The sequence below is a fragment of the Gossypium raimondii genome, chromosome 10 (genome assembly GCF_025698545.1).
Source record: "Gossypium raimondii isolate GPD5lz chromosome 10, ASM2569854v1, whole genome shotgun sequence".
Lineage (NCBI taxonomy): Eukaryota > Viridiplantae > Streptophyta > Magnoliopsida > Malvales > Malvaceae > Gossypium > Gossypium raimondii.
In genome coordinates, this window is record NC_068574.1 from 6755939 (window position 1) to 6768650 (window position 12712).

A 12712-nucleotide genomic window follows, 5' to 3' on the forward strand; every position below is an offset into this window, starting at 1 on the left:
CCTCCCTGAATCTCCTTGATAGTTAGAATATAGTCTATCTCAACGATAATTCTATCCCAATTACCATATCCTATCTTCACATCCATCTACCGTGTTCATCTTTTGTTATTGCTGCCGAAAATGCCAATCGTGAAGACCATCAATGTTCAGCTTGAAAGAAGCAAGAGATGGTGGACTCCATACTTGATTAAAAAATTAAAAAAAGAAAAAATCAAGGGAAAAGAATTGGGTTGGGCCAGGTTTGAGTGTCGATACTCGCTGAAAAGATAGCAATAAAATTCAAAACCCCCGACATATTACATAATAATAATAGTAGTAATAAACCTCAAAACAAAACCCAAGTTACTTTTGAAGATTCTGTGTCTGTCGTGTCGACGGCAAAGATTTTTCAGATTTTGGTCAGACATGGTGGACAACGATTCATGGGATTCCCTTTCTGAATTCACCTTAGCTGAGGTAAGTAATTCTCTCTCTTCTGCCTCTTCATTTCCCCTCCTTTTTTCTAACTTCTTGACCACTCTCAATTCCCTCTCTACCTATGCTTAATCTTTCTGTTTTGATCATCACATAAATGGAAACGCCTTCCTCTCTTTGAATTCCCCTTTTGTATTGTTCCTCTTGATTTTCTCTCTTTAATCTCCCAAACATCCTCATTATTTCCCCTCTGATTAAAAGATTCTGGAAATGGAGAACAAGTACAAGGCAATAGGAGATGAAACGCTTAATGAGGAATTCTGCAACAATCTAGCTACCAGATTCAGGTGATTTTTTCTATTTTATAAATAAAAAGATTTTTTTTTTCCTTACTTCGGGTTTTTTTGTTCTTACAGTTGCTCTTCAAACCGTCTTGGAAAATCTACTATAACATGGCAGCAGGTTTGTTTTATTTCATTGTACCTACGGATTTCATGTTAAGTTCATAATGGCATTCACAAATCTTTTCTCTCTCTCTCTCTCTCTCTCTCTCTCTCTCTCTCTCTTTTGTCTTTTAGGTCCAACTTTTTTTCCAAGAAAAACAAATGGAGGTACAAACTCAGCAAGAGTCATCAGCAATGGCCTTAAAGCTATTTGTTGATCTTTCTGGTGAAGATTCAAGCAAACCGCTAGAGGTCATGCAAAAGCGAAAAGGTTTACTTGTTGGCATCATAGTTTACATTGTTTTAGTCTAATTTATCGGTAAATATCTTATGGTTACTAGGGAATTGTTGCTTGATTCATCCTATATGACCTAGCTTTGTCTAGCTTTACTTGCTAGCTGCTACATCAAGATGTCACTTTCATAAAGTTTGAAGTTTTACAAGTGCTAAAAGGAATATTTTAAAACTTGCATAGCGAAAAGCAATGAAATGAATGTCTGATTGTTTAACCATTATCGATTAACCGCTACTTGTCATAAATTAGGCTGATGTTAATACCCTTCTTTCAAACTCAGTTTAGAAGCAGAGATTACTATCATGATTAGCCTGCATTCTTGACTGAATTATGTCAACCAAACGAGCCGAAGCTACCATTCAAGTTGGTTTATTTCTAAGGCCAAGCAACCATATATACATATACAATTGAAGCCGATGGTTACAATTATCACTACCATGAATAGCGTAAATTTTAAAAGTAGTGTTTTATCCAACTTGCAAAGTTCTTATATTTTCTGGTTGAAATTGAAACCGTATGGATTTTCTTGTATTCATTTTAATGCAGGTACAGTTGAAGACCTTAAGGAGTTGTCATTTGAAGCCAGATCAGCAAAAGATTATGCATGGTGAGGAAGATTATATTGATGAAGGCATGCAAAAGTCATTCAAATGTTTTTTGTCTAACCTTCAGAGAAGCCATTATAAGCCTACACCTTCGCTATTATATCTTGAAGTAAATTATTGACTCGAAATTTCAGGTTTAGATTGGATTTCGGTATCTAATTTATCAAGAATGCTAAGAGGATGTGCAAAATAGGAAAATAATAAAGCATCCCTTATTAGTCAAGTTGTGTGGAATCATGGACATTTATGGTAAAGATTAATCTCCCAGACGCATAGAAAAGAAACTTAGAAAGCCGGAAATAGTAAAGAAATGAAGTGATATAGCGGCTTGTATTTGTGGACGAGGTGCACTTAGGATCCAATGTGTGATATAGATATTGGATTGGCCTTCCAAATTTTTGGCTGGACATGTAGACATTGTAATTCGATTGAATCTTTATTTTAATAGTATGAGGACAAAACCCAAACTATTTTAGGATCTTATGAAGGTCCTTGCGGCTTAAACTAGTGCACGTGACTAATATTTCTTTGGCTTTCAGGTACGATGTTGAAACATTTCTCAACTATAGGGTCCTTTGTAATGGTGAACTTGTAAGATTCTTGTACCGGTTTTGTATTTTATGATATAAAGTAGCAGGCTCCTGTGTCTTACTGTGCTTGTTTTAATGCTTTCCTTTGTTGGTTCCTTTGTTACTGGTTATTGTTAACTATAAAAAAGGAGACTGCAAGTATTTATTAATGCATATGACCTGTTCTATATTGTAGGAAGTACGTGTACGGTTTGCTGGGTTTGATAAAGCAGAGGATGAGTGGGTGAATGTAGAAACTGCGGTGCGTGAACGATCTATTCCTTTAGAACCTTCAGAATGTGGTATGGTTAATATTGGGGACCTTGTGCTGTGCTACCTGGTATTTTCCTTCTACCATCTTATTTGATTAGATGTTAGTAGCCATTTGAATCACTCGGCACTGAAGCAATTTCCAAAATCTATATTCCTCTGTTGATCTATTAGGATAGAGAGTATTATCAACTCTACTGTGATGCGCATGTTGTGGATATTCAAAGGCAGACACATGATGATAAAGGATGTACATGCGTATTCGTGGTCTGCTATGACCATGACTACTCTGAGGTATATAAACTCGATAACCACACTCTTCTATCTCTTCCCTCTTTGTTTTGGCTTGTGTCCATCCACCTTACGTATAGCTGCAACTTGATGTTTTAATCATATTAATGTTGTCACGCATTCATTTATCTTGGTTATACACACCAGGAAAATGTTTCGCTGGAGAGGATATGTCGCAGACCTATTACTTAAAAGCAGAAGTTGTGCAGAAACAAATTGACGAAATTAACCGTAAACAACTCTTCAATGAGTTGGTGTTTACATTTTTCGCAAACAAGAGATGTCAGGGGCCTTCATCCAAGCTTCTTAAAGTGGCATTTTCTTATTGAGGGAGTGATGTAGTTCGTAAGGATGAGCAATTTGTAAGTTTAATGTAAGCCGTCATTGAAGTCTATGATGAAAAGGAGAGAACAATTTCTTGGTACACAATCATCTTTAGTAGCAGCATAGCAGTTGTAACCCAATGATGTCTCAAATCCTTTTAAAAAGGTAATCCAACAGTGAATAATAAGTTTAATATTAAATTATGACAATATTATAAATTAAATAATTTTTTTTAATGATGTGTCATGATTGTATAAAATTGCATACTTTAGTGAATCAAAATTAGAATATGTATATATATTTGAGAAAAACAAATGTAGTAATGATGCAGGATGGTACATTTTCTGAACGTGATAGTTGCTGCCGTCGAATTGTCATTTCACCTATTAACATGTTTTTGAAATGGTATAATAAGTCTAGATTTGTATTTGTTAGCGACACTTGGCTCAGAAAGGGGCCCTGATGGAGGTAAAACAAGTACACGAGGGATTCAACCACCCAATCCTTTTAACCCAAAATAACTAGAGTTATATTTTACAGTTATTCTCATGCTGAGAATAATAATTACTTGCATCCCCCAAAAGTTTCAAAACTTTGAAAAATGCTGCTCGCTTTTGCTTGTCCCACTTCTCACTAAAATTGAACAATATGATCAAAGGAACATTGGCAATATTTTCACATCAACAAGCAAACCAAGAAAATAGGAAACTTTTGCCATTTTGCATCTGACCTAAACAAAGTTCTTATTACTTAGAAACTACGGAGAGTTAACAGACTGACCCATCATTTCTGGAATTCCGGGGCACATGAGACGAAGAGACATCCCACACAGTGGTGGGAGGAATGCAGCAGAAAAGTTCAACCAAAAGCACCTATATTTTAGTTACAATTGACTTTGAGAGTTTAACAGGCCTGCACCTTCAACCATGTCACCAAGGAGATCCTAAACAAAAGAATGAGGCAGCTTATGAAACTGTTCGTCCATAACAAATGGAAGCTAGGTAAAGATTTTTTTCCCACTTCTCCTGCAAGGTAAAGAAACTTAGAGTTAATTAAGTAAACAGAAGCCCAAAGCTAGTAAGGTTCAGATAATCATTTATCAACCTTGACATGAGTGCTTGGAAATGCAGATGTTCTGAGAGTTTCCTGTGTTTCATCTACTGGCCTCCTCCTTGGCAAACTAAGAATAAAAGCAGCCTGGTCCCACGTTGCTGCAGTAGCAGTTATACGATACCCACAATCCCACCGACGGTGGATGCCTTCGCTAGGATAAAGGAAGTCAAGTTCAACCACCTAGAATGAACATACAAAAAACACTTCGTTATAGATGCTTCTTTTAAGGAATGAGCTGGGATAAATTTCCATTAAAACTGATCAGTACCTGGTCGGAAAATCCAGCACCACGAGACATAACAACTGCCCATCTGCTACCAGAAGTGGCCATTGAGGTGACATAAAAACCCTCTCTCCATTTTTTGTTAATCCACTTAAAAGGAAAAGATTCGCTCACTTTGTACGACTGCTGCAAATACGATGTACCTGAATGCGGTGAATCAAAACCAAGTAAATGAAACCAACCAGATTTGACCAATAAAAATCAGATACTGGAACCTTACCCTTTGACATTACTACTAAGGAGCCTCCATCTGTAGCCCCTGCAATTGCACTGATATAATAGTTCTTCTCCCACTGCTCCATTATCCATTCCTTCAGACAGCAAAACATCAAATCAATCACTAGTAGAATCTAAATTCATAAGCATCTTCTAACTAGAGGAATACTAAAGGCATACAAGAGAGTAAAATAGAACACATTAAAACTAGAGAACTGCTCAACATCAACAGAATATATAAAAAGATGTACCTTATAAAGAAAATAGGGCGAGAGTTGATGGACTTGTGCAGAGAATCCAGTGCCAGCATCCATTATAACGGCCCATAGGTTCTGGCAGGAAGCTACACTGCTAATAAATAAGCCATCCTCATTTCCTTTTTCGACGTGCTGCGCAAGCCTTCCATCTGAGACATTATAGTGATACCTGAAAAAATGACCAATTAAACTTCTCACCCTTGAATATTTTCTATACCGAGCCAACTAGATCACTAATTAGTTTACTAATAGATTAGAAATGTAGAACGATGACGAATGCAAACGGTAAACTGAAGCAGGTATTAAATCAACCAAAAAAGCCAAAAGAGAAAAACAAATAACTTAAGGCATAAATACCTTTGCTTCATAGGTCTATGAGCATTGTAAACACTAATCCATTGCATTGCTGGCATGCCCATACGAACCTTTTTCTTTGGTTGTTCATCTTCCTCCTCATCCGTAGACAACCGGCCTCTCTTTTGACCAACTTGATAAATAAGCTTTACAATATATTTATAAAAAAAGGTTAGGAGTGTCAAATTTTACAGGCCAAGAAAAAAAAGCAACATTTTTTTTGTAATAATTACATTTACTATTTTTTTTTATTACACTCTTACAGCTAAAATTACTTCGATAGCAAAAAACAAGGCCCAGTACAACAAAAAGAATCTTTACATTGACAAAGAATAATCTGTACCTTCAGTGCACCTTCTGTGTTAATTGGACGAATATCAGGATTTGGACCAACAATCCCATCAAACAGAGAAATGTATTTTGCGTAATTAGGTTCTTCAGCAAACTTCAAGTTGACTACATATTCAACAAACTGCTTGAAAGGCAACGGACAGAAGCAACACAAGGCCTCTGGAGATGTTGACATCTTCTTCTTACAAACGAGGAACCCTTTATTCTCTCCCTGACATTTATTTTTAAAAAAAAAATTAATAGAAAATCTCAAATAATATACGTGAAAAATGCAAACAAGAATATTTGAGTTAAAAAGGTTGATCTCATTGAAGGACCAACCTGATATCCTTGCCAAGGCAAACGGCCTCTAAGAAGGAAAACAAGTGTATACGCAAGAGATTCTAGATCATCCCTCCGGCTACAAGTTCTCCCTAAATGAGCATGCACACTGGCATAACGGACTGTTCCTCTAATACACAAAAGCACTCCCTTTAAATAAGATAATGAAGCAATATACAAAAAACTATCTTATGAAAATCATGAGGTAAGAACTTGTGGTACCTAAAAACATCTGGCCTTTGGTCATATTCAATATGTGAACCTGTTGAACTATCTCGCCACCTAGTTGCTGATTGAGAAAAAAGGTTAGGAATGACGAGGTAATGATTTAGCTGGGGGTATTTGGCATATAAAAATGATACAACTTAAAATTACCTAATCCAAGATCAACAAGAAATAATTTTTTTTCATCAGGAGTTCCCACAGGACCTAGAAGAAAATTCTCAGGCTTCACATCTCCATGCACATAGCTGCCCAAAGTACCAGAAAATCTATTAATGTTTTTTGTTGTTACAAGACAGATAGGTCATTAGAGATCCAGATGACATTTTCTTGTTAAGCTATTCAACAATCCTGGGAAGGGTGAGGGAGCAATGCTTTTCAGGCCAACATAAGTTAAAAGGTGTCAAGGATTGAACTGCTTACCCTTTAGAGTGCACCTTCTCCAATATGGATATTGCTTCAATAGCAATGCAAGCAACCATTTCAACAGACATTCTGTGTTAAGAGCATATTCTAATTAAGCAACTGAAATTTCAAAGAAGATCAACACAATAGCCAGTATAAGATTAAAGAATACATCTTAGTTTAGTATCACTCACGTATGATTGTTATTATTCCAAACATCCCACAGACTAGGACCCAGCATATCCATAACCTGCATGATAAAAGGTCTAATCAGAAAGCTGCTCAAACCTAAATACCAAAAGCAGGCAAGAAGAACAGGAACAACAAATCGGCAATACATACCATGACATAATAGTCACCTTGACGACCCTTATAGTGCACTCGGGGTATACCATGACTGCCACCAAGAGTGCTACAGCAATGACAAGAAGCAAGCAAATATCGTAAATATAAGTAGGGATACATACTTAAAAAATTACAAACAAATTAGAAGTGCAACAAGACTAACTTGTAAACTTGCCACTCATGCGGCGGTCCATAGTTACAGCCTTTGCTACTTCTATGCTCAAATTTCAAGGCAACCTAAAAGCAAAGAGATCATGTAGAGTGTAAAGAGAAAACTCTTTGTCGTTAAAGAAGATCAAACACAATATCTATTAAAAATAAAAAGTGGCATACCTCTAGAGCCCCAGAGCCATTTTTATCATTTGTACTTACAGCAGAAATACGTCGACCTACACAGACCTGTCCAAAGCCACCCTTGCCCAACTTCTTTTCAATTCTATACACTGCAGAACCACCAAACTGAACCTGCAGCAAGGTAATTATAGAACTTTCAGAAGAATGATACAATATAAGGTCTTAAATAAAATCTTTTTGCCATAAACTGTAGATCCAAATATTCGCTGAAAAAGCATACATAAAAAGCAGGAGGGGAAGACCAAATATTTAGGGTATATGATTTAAAAAAAAAACGATTCTTTCTATAAAATGATTCTTGTTTCAGTCAACTTCAATCAGCCCAAGACTGACCAAAAGAAATATCTAATAAATAAAGAAATAAGTTGCATGAACTTAGCTCAATCAAAACTGATATTGATTTTTATTTTTACACAATGATTTGCTCCAATGAATTTGTCCATTTAGGTGGTATCCATGTGAGAAGATAATAGCTAAGAAACAAATTTATAAAAATAAAATTAAAAATTAAAAAACACTACTAGAAAAATGATTAGGAAACATATAAATCGATGAACAGAATTAGGGATATGGAGTCTACTGCCTATAGGCCAACTCCAGTCTATTCTTTGAGGAATAATTCTAGATCTGATTGAATCCATATGAATGGTCAGTTTATGTTATGTAACCAAACATTAGATATTATGAACTCAAAATATCCAGCCTACTACTATGGGTTTTGAATAAAATTTCTTTTGTTTCTCTTAACTCTGAACTGAATAATGGAAGAAACAAAATAAAGAATTGGTAAAAAAAAAAAAGAAATGGAGGAACTAAGTATGTGCAGATTCACAAAAAAATCCAGTATATAGAAACTAAAGAAAGTAAATGGAAATAGGTCCAACAGTTCAAGAATTTTCTCACTTCCATTTGGAGATCTTAGCTACCCAAAAACAACTTTGATTTTACACATCACAATTCGAAAGATGGCACATAACCTTCCATTGATATGATTATAATACTAGTGGACATAAATCAAAATAAACAAACAAAATAAAAATGAAAACCTTCAAAAGATGCTAAACGAGAAGCATATACTTTCTCAATATTTAAAGAACAACTTTTATTTGTAGATAGGTAACCAAAATGAGATAGTAATCATATTGGTAAGAAAAAACCTTATTTCGGGATTTAAGCTATCAGAATGCTCTTCGTTTATTCCTCAAAACATCAAGTATATGAACGTGCAACCAAATGTAGAACTCAATTGATAAAACTATAAGCATAAAAAGAAACTCTCACAAGCAAGCCAAAACACCTCCATATTTGTTACCAAACCCGTTAACAGGTAACACCAAAGGGACAAAACTAAACATTTCAATTGTAATTCAATAAAAGGCTATATTGTGTCCATTTTCTAAGCACATCCTTTTTTTCATTTCATGGCAAGATAGCCCTAATATTTCCAATAATTTAAGTCCTTATCATCTGACAAAGTAGTAGCTTGTTATATAAACTGTTTTTTCTCAGACAATACGGACTTCAATTTAATGATTCCTAGACGGGAAAGATAAGTAATTAATATATATAATTGCAAAAGCTTAAAAAGCTAGCATTAGCTTGAAAAAAAAAGGTTGTCAGCAGTCTACCAATCTTAAACAATATACGTCCTGTAATTCCACAATATATATATGAACATTGCCTACTTCACTAATACAAAAATTATAAACTTTTAACACCAACAACTGCGTAATTAGCCATATTAATAAGATGCATATTCCTTCATGTTTTGGTACCAAATATCTGGCTCCTTGAAACAAAGTAACTCATAAGATAATAAATCTGACAGTTTTTTAGCATCCATATCCAAACACTGAAAACGTTGATAAAAGAAATGCAACCCGGAACTCTTAAGTCCGGACTCTGAACTCAAGACAAGAATACAACCAAATCCTAAGATCAAACTATTTCCACAAAAAAAAAAAGAAATAATTAATGTAACAGCCTTTAAGCCGATATAATATAAGCTAATTTAACAATAGGAAACCAGAAAAGATAAATTTATCAAGGAAATGGCAAACCTTTTCAGGAAGCGGTGCGGTGCTGCCTTCATCCTCACCAGCATTACCCTTATCATTGCTCCGCCTTCCTCCGCTACCACACCCGTCCATCGGCTTCTCCCCAACTTCCTCTCCTTCTACTCTCTCCCGTTCCACTAAAACCCTATTATGATTATTATTGTTGTCCTCCTTCCCAGTTGCCGCTTCCCCAGCCGCCCCGACGGCTAACTTCTCATTGACCCCCAGCGCCCGCTGTTTCTTATTCTTATTCTTATTCTCGCTGTCGCCGTTGTTATTGTTAGTCACAGGCACATCAACTGCTGCTGCGGCCGCCGCTTCTGCCGCCCTCCGCCGCCGCCTAGTCCGTGTTGCAATCGCTTCCCCCTCCTCGATCGGATTTTGCTGTTGCTGCTGCTGTTGTCGCTTCGGTGCTGCTGCCCGGCCCCTGCGTGCTCCGTTACGCAGTACCGGCATCGTTCATTCTTCTTCTCCGTCAATTCTCATAAAAAAAATTTAAAAAAATTTTCTGTCCCTTTCTCCTTCTCTTTGCCAAATAATCGTTCAATAATACCTAAATTACAGCGCTAATTATTTTCAGGAAAAAGAAACTCAACAAATTATTTAATAATAACAATAATAATAATAATAATAATACATAGAAGAAAGAACGGGAGAAAAAGAAACAAGCGGCAATGGAGCGAAAAATCGAGTAATGTAAAAAAGAAGAAAAATGGGAGATTCGACGATTGTGAAAGCTAGAGATCTGTCCTGTGCAAAAAGAAAGTAAAGAAAAGGCTTTTCTTTTCCCTATCAGTTTTTCTTCAGATTATATAATATTCTGGGAAAAATAAATAATAATAATTACGTGGTACAATAGAGCCTGTTGCAGGGAGATGTAAGACATGGGTGGATACGGGTTTATTTCATTTAATGATTACAAATAATTTCTAAACTTAGGCTTGGGAGTTCCATATTTCTTTTTTTATATGTATGAAAATTATTTGGTACGTTTTAGATTTCAATTCACAAATATTAATAAAATATTAAAAATAAATATTTTCTTTTAAAAATACATATTAATTTTTAAAGTTGTTTGTGAAATACTAACTTATTTATATAATTAAAAAAAAACCTAGCTAACTACCAAGAGTGATGTTGTTCCAACGTTATATTAACATCTCTAGGATTAAGTCGGTGTCATCAATCAATCGCGTTCAACTTAATCTTAAAGTTTCAATTATGTTTTAATTCAGTTGACATCGATATTACTGTCAATGTAGGAGGGCATGGGTTCAAGCTTGTTTTATCTACCTATTTAAAGGTTTAGAGAGGGATTATGAGTAATTTTACACTTAGGGTCAGTTTGTTTTCCTAGAAAAGTTAATATTTTTTTGGTGTTTGGATGAATCTATGTAAAATATTTTCTGTTGTTTGATAGTTTTTTTTAAAAAAATATTTCATAGTTGTTTTCAATAAAACAAAACATACATTTGATATTTTTCTTATCTTTTCATTGTTTAATTGAGTATATTTTAAATCTATAAATTTATATTTTACATTGTTTTTGCATATGTTAAAAATATTTTGTTAAATTCAAGTTCATTACAACATCATTATTTAGTTACATGACTACCAAGTGAGTATTTTTATTTAAAATGTGACATCAACAAAATTGACAAAAAATTTAACAATGTCAACAATTGGACTTGATTTTCAAATGTGAAAAATAGAGGACTAAATTTTTGAAAATAAAAGTACAGAGACTAAATTGTAAATTTGTGAAGAGTACATAGTCTTATAACATATTTTAACCTTTATACTACAAAACATTTATTATTAATATATTTATAATTGTAATAAATATTTTTATTAAAATATTAATATTGAATATTTTCAATAATATGTGAATAATATTATTTAAATTTATTATTTTAAAATTCATTATTAAAATTAAAATAAATATTAAATAATTTATTAAAATAATAAATTATATTAATTATACTAATAGTTTATTATATGAATAAATATAAATAAGTAAATATTTATGTTTATAATATTGAAAAATACCATATTTTATATTAATATTTTAAATATTTTTAAAATAAAAATAAAATTACTATCAATATAATAATATTAAAATTATTTAAGTTAATTTTATATGAAAATAAAATTATCTATAGAAGCCCTTTTCCGGAAAATAACTTACGTTTTTCAAAAGGGTAAGTTATTTTGCAGTAAAAATGGTTTATTTTATGTTGACCTATAAGTCATTTTCCGTTAACCAAGTTATTTTCTGTGAAAACAGATATAGAAAAATGTAGAAATTTTTTCCCGTAAAATCTTTTACATGTAAACAAACATACCCTTAGTATAAAAAACTTAGTCCTAAAGGCATCTCAGTCGTGAAGTTGGCAAAAGTGCTACCTATCAACCAAGTTTCAAATCAGTAGTTAAATTACAAAGCAATAGATACTAAATTTAATATTCTGAATAAGTTTATGTCACTCATCAATCAAATCTCAACTTAATCAAATTTCAATACTAAATTAAGTTTTTGACTTAATTTGTTTCACCCATTAATCGAATTTCAGCTTAGTCGAATAATTTATTTTATATTGTTTAAGTCTTTATTCTATAATAAACCCATAAAATATATCATTTGTTCGAGGGAATTACTTTTATCGAAAATAGACACTAAACTATAATTCTCTAACCATTTATGGGTTGTATCCTCCCTGAAAAAATTAAAGCCAATTGAATTGTGGCACTTGGCAAGTTTATTAATTTTAGTTATATTTTTTCTTTCTTTTTTTTCTTTCTCCTCTCTATCTTCTACTTCTTCTCAGTCTTATAGATCAATTTCTTTTTTCTTCTTCTTCCCACAATTACATATGATACTTGCTCTTCTTCTTCATGAAATTGCTGCCAAGTTTTTGGGGTCTGCAATTCAATTCATTTTAGGGAGTTCTTTTATTAGACTGAGAAAAACGAATAATCTACTGAGCTTAGAAAGGGATTACATATATTATGGATATGGGTCGTTGTTGAAATCTTCTGTAAATGGGCAGTTTTTTTTCTTCTTTCAATATTTTGTTTGTTGATTTGCCCTAGGTTCTTCAGTTCTGTCTACAAGGCTTGTTCTACATAGAAGAAAAGCATTCAACTTTTGCCCCAGCTATTCTTTAAATCTTTCTGTTAACTTGTTCGACACTGTAACAATGTTAGAAATCATGGAAGAAAA

At 33.6% G+C, this 12712-nt stretch overlaps 2 protein-coding genes across 2 annotated transcripts; one reads left to right on the plus strand and one right to left on the minus strand.

Annotated features, from left to right (window-relative positions):
- The first annotated feature begins 294 nt into the window (after positions 1-294).
- On the plus strand, positions 295-3447 carry LOC105776789 (protein SAWADEE HOMEODOMAIN HOMOLOG 1). The gene is made up of 9 exons (XM_012599699.2): positions 295-456; positions 676-761; positions 831-876; positions 993-1128; positions 1699-1759; positions 2297-2348; positions 2523-2666; positions 2771-2890; positions 3035-3447. Exons 1-9 carry the CDS (start codon positions 406-408, stop codon positions 3077-3079), a joined length of 741 nt encoding a protein of 246 aa, XP_012455153.1. The 5' UTR covers positions 295-405; the 3' UTR covers positions 3080-3447.
- A 376-nt stretch (positions 3448-3823) lies between these two features.
- On the minus strand, positions 3824-10290 carry LOC105776788 (casein kinase 1-like protein HD16). The gene is made up of 16 exons (XM_012599698.2): positions 9493-10290; positions 7412-7543; positions 7242-7315; positions 7076-7145; positions 6928-6983; positions 6752-6823; positions 6482-6576; positions 6329-6395; positions 6107-6236; positions 5778-5996; positions 5438-5580; positions 5075-5249; positions 4828-4918; positions 4593-4750; positions 4316-4504; positions 3824-4236 (listed from the first exon to the last, which is right to left on the minus strand). The coding sequence occupies exons 1-16, from the start codon at positions 9943-9945 to the stop codon at positions 4177-4179; spliced, it is 2184 nt and encodes a 727-aa protein (XP_012455152.1). The 5' UTR covers positions 9946-10290; the 3' UTR covers positions 3824-4176.
- Between the last annotated feature and the right edge of the window lie 2422 nt (positions 10291-12712).

Bases quoted from the DNA above. Each gene is read 5' to 3' on its own strand.
- LOC105776789 (XM_012599699.2), top strand. From the start codon at position 406: ATGGTGGACAACGATTCATGGGATTCCCTTTCTGAATTCACCTTAGCT. The intron at 1,129-1,698 runs GTTTACTTGTTG...ATTTTAATGCAG, and splicing joins GGTCATGCAAAAGCGAAAAG to GTACAGTTGAAGACCTTAAG. The intron at 2,349-2,522 runs GTAAGATTCTTG...TCTATATTGTAG, and splicing joins TCCTTTGTAATGGTGAACTT to GAAGTACGTGTACGGTTTGC.
- LOC105776788 (XM_012599698.2), bottom strand. From the start codon at position 9,945: ATGCCGGTACTGCGTAACGGAGCACGCAGGGGCCGGGCAGCAGCACCG. The intron at 6,237-6,328 runs GTACCACAAGTT...TTTGTGTATTAG, and splicing joins CAAAGGCCAGATGTTTTTAG to AGGAACAGTCCGTTATGCCA. The intron at 5,250-5,437 runs GTATTTATGCCT...TCATTTTTTCAG, and splicing joins CATAGACCTATGAAGCAAAG to GTATCACTATAATGTCTCAG.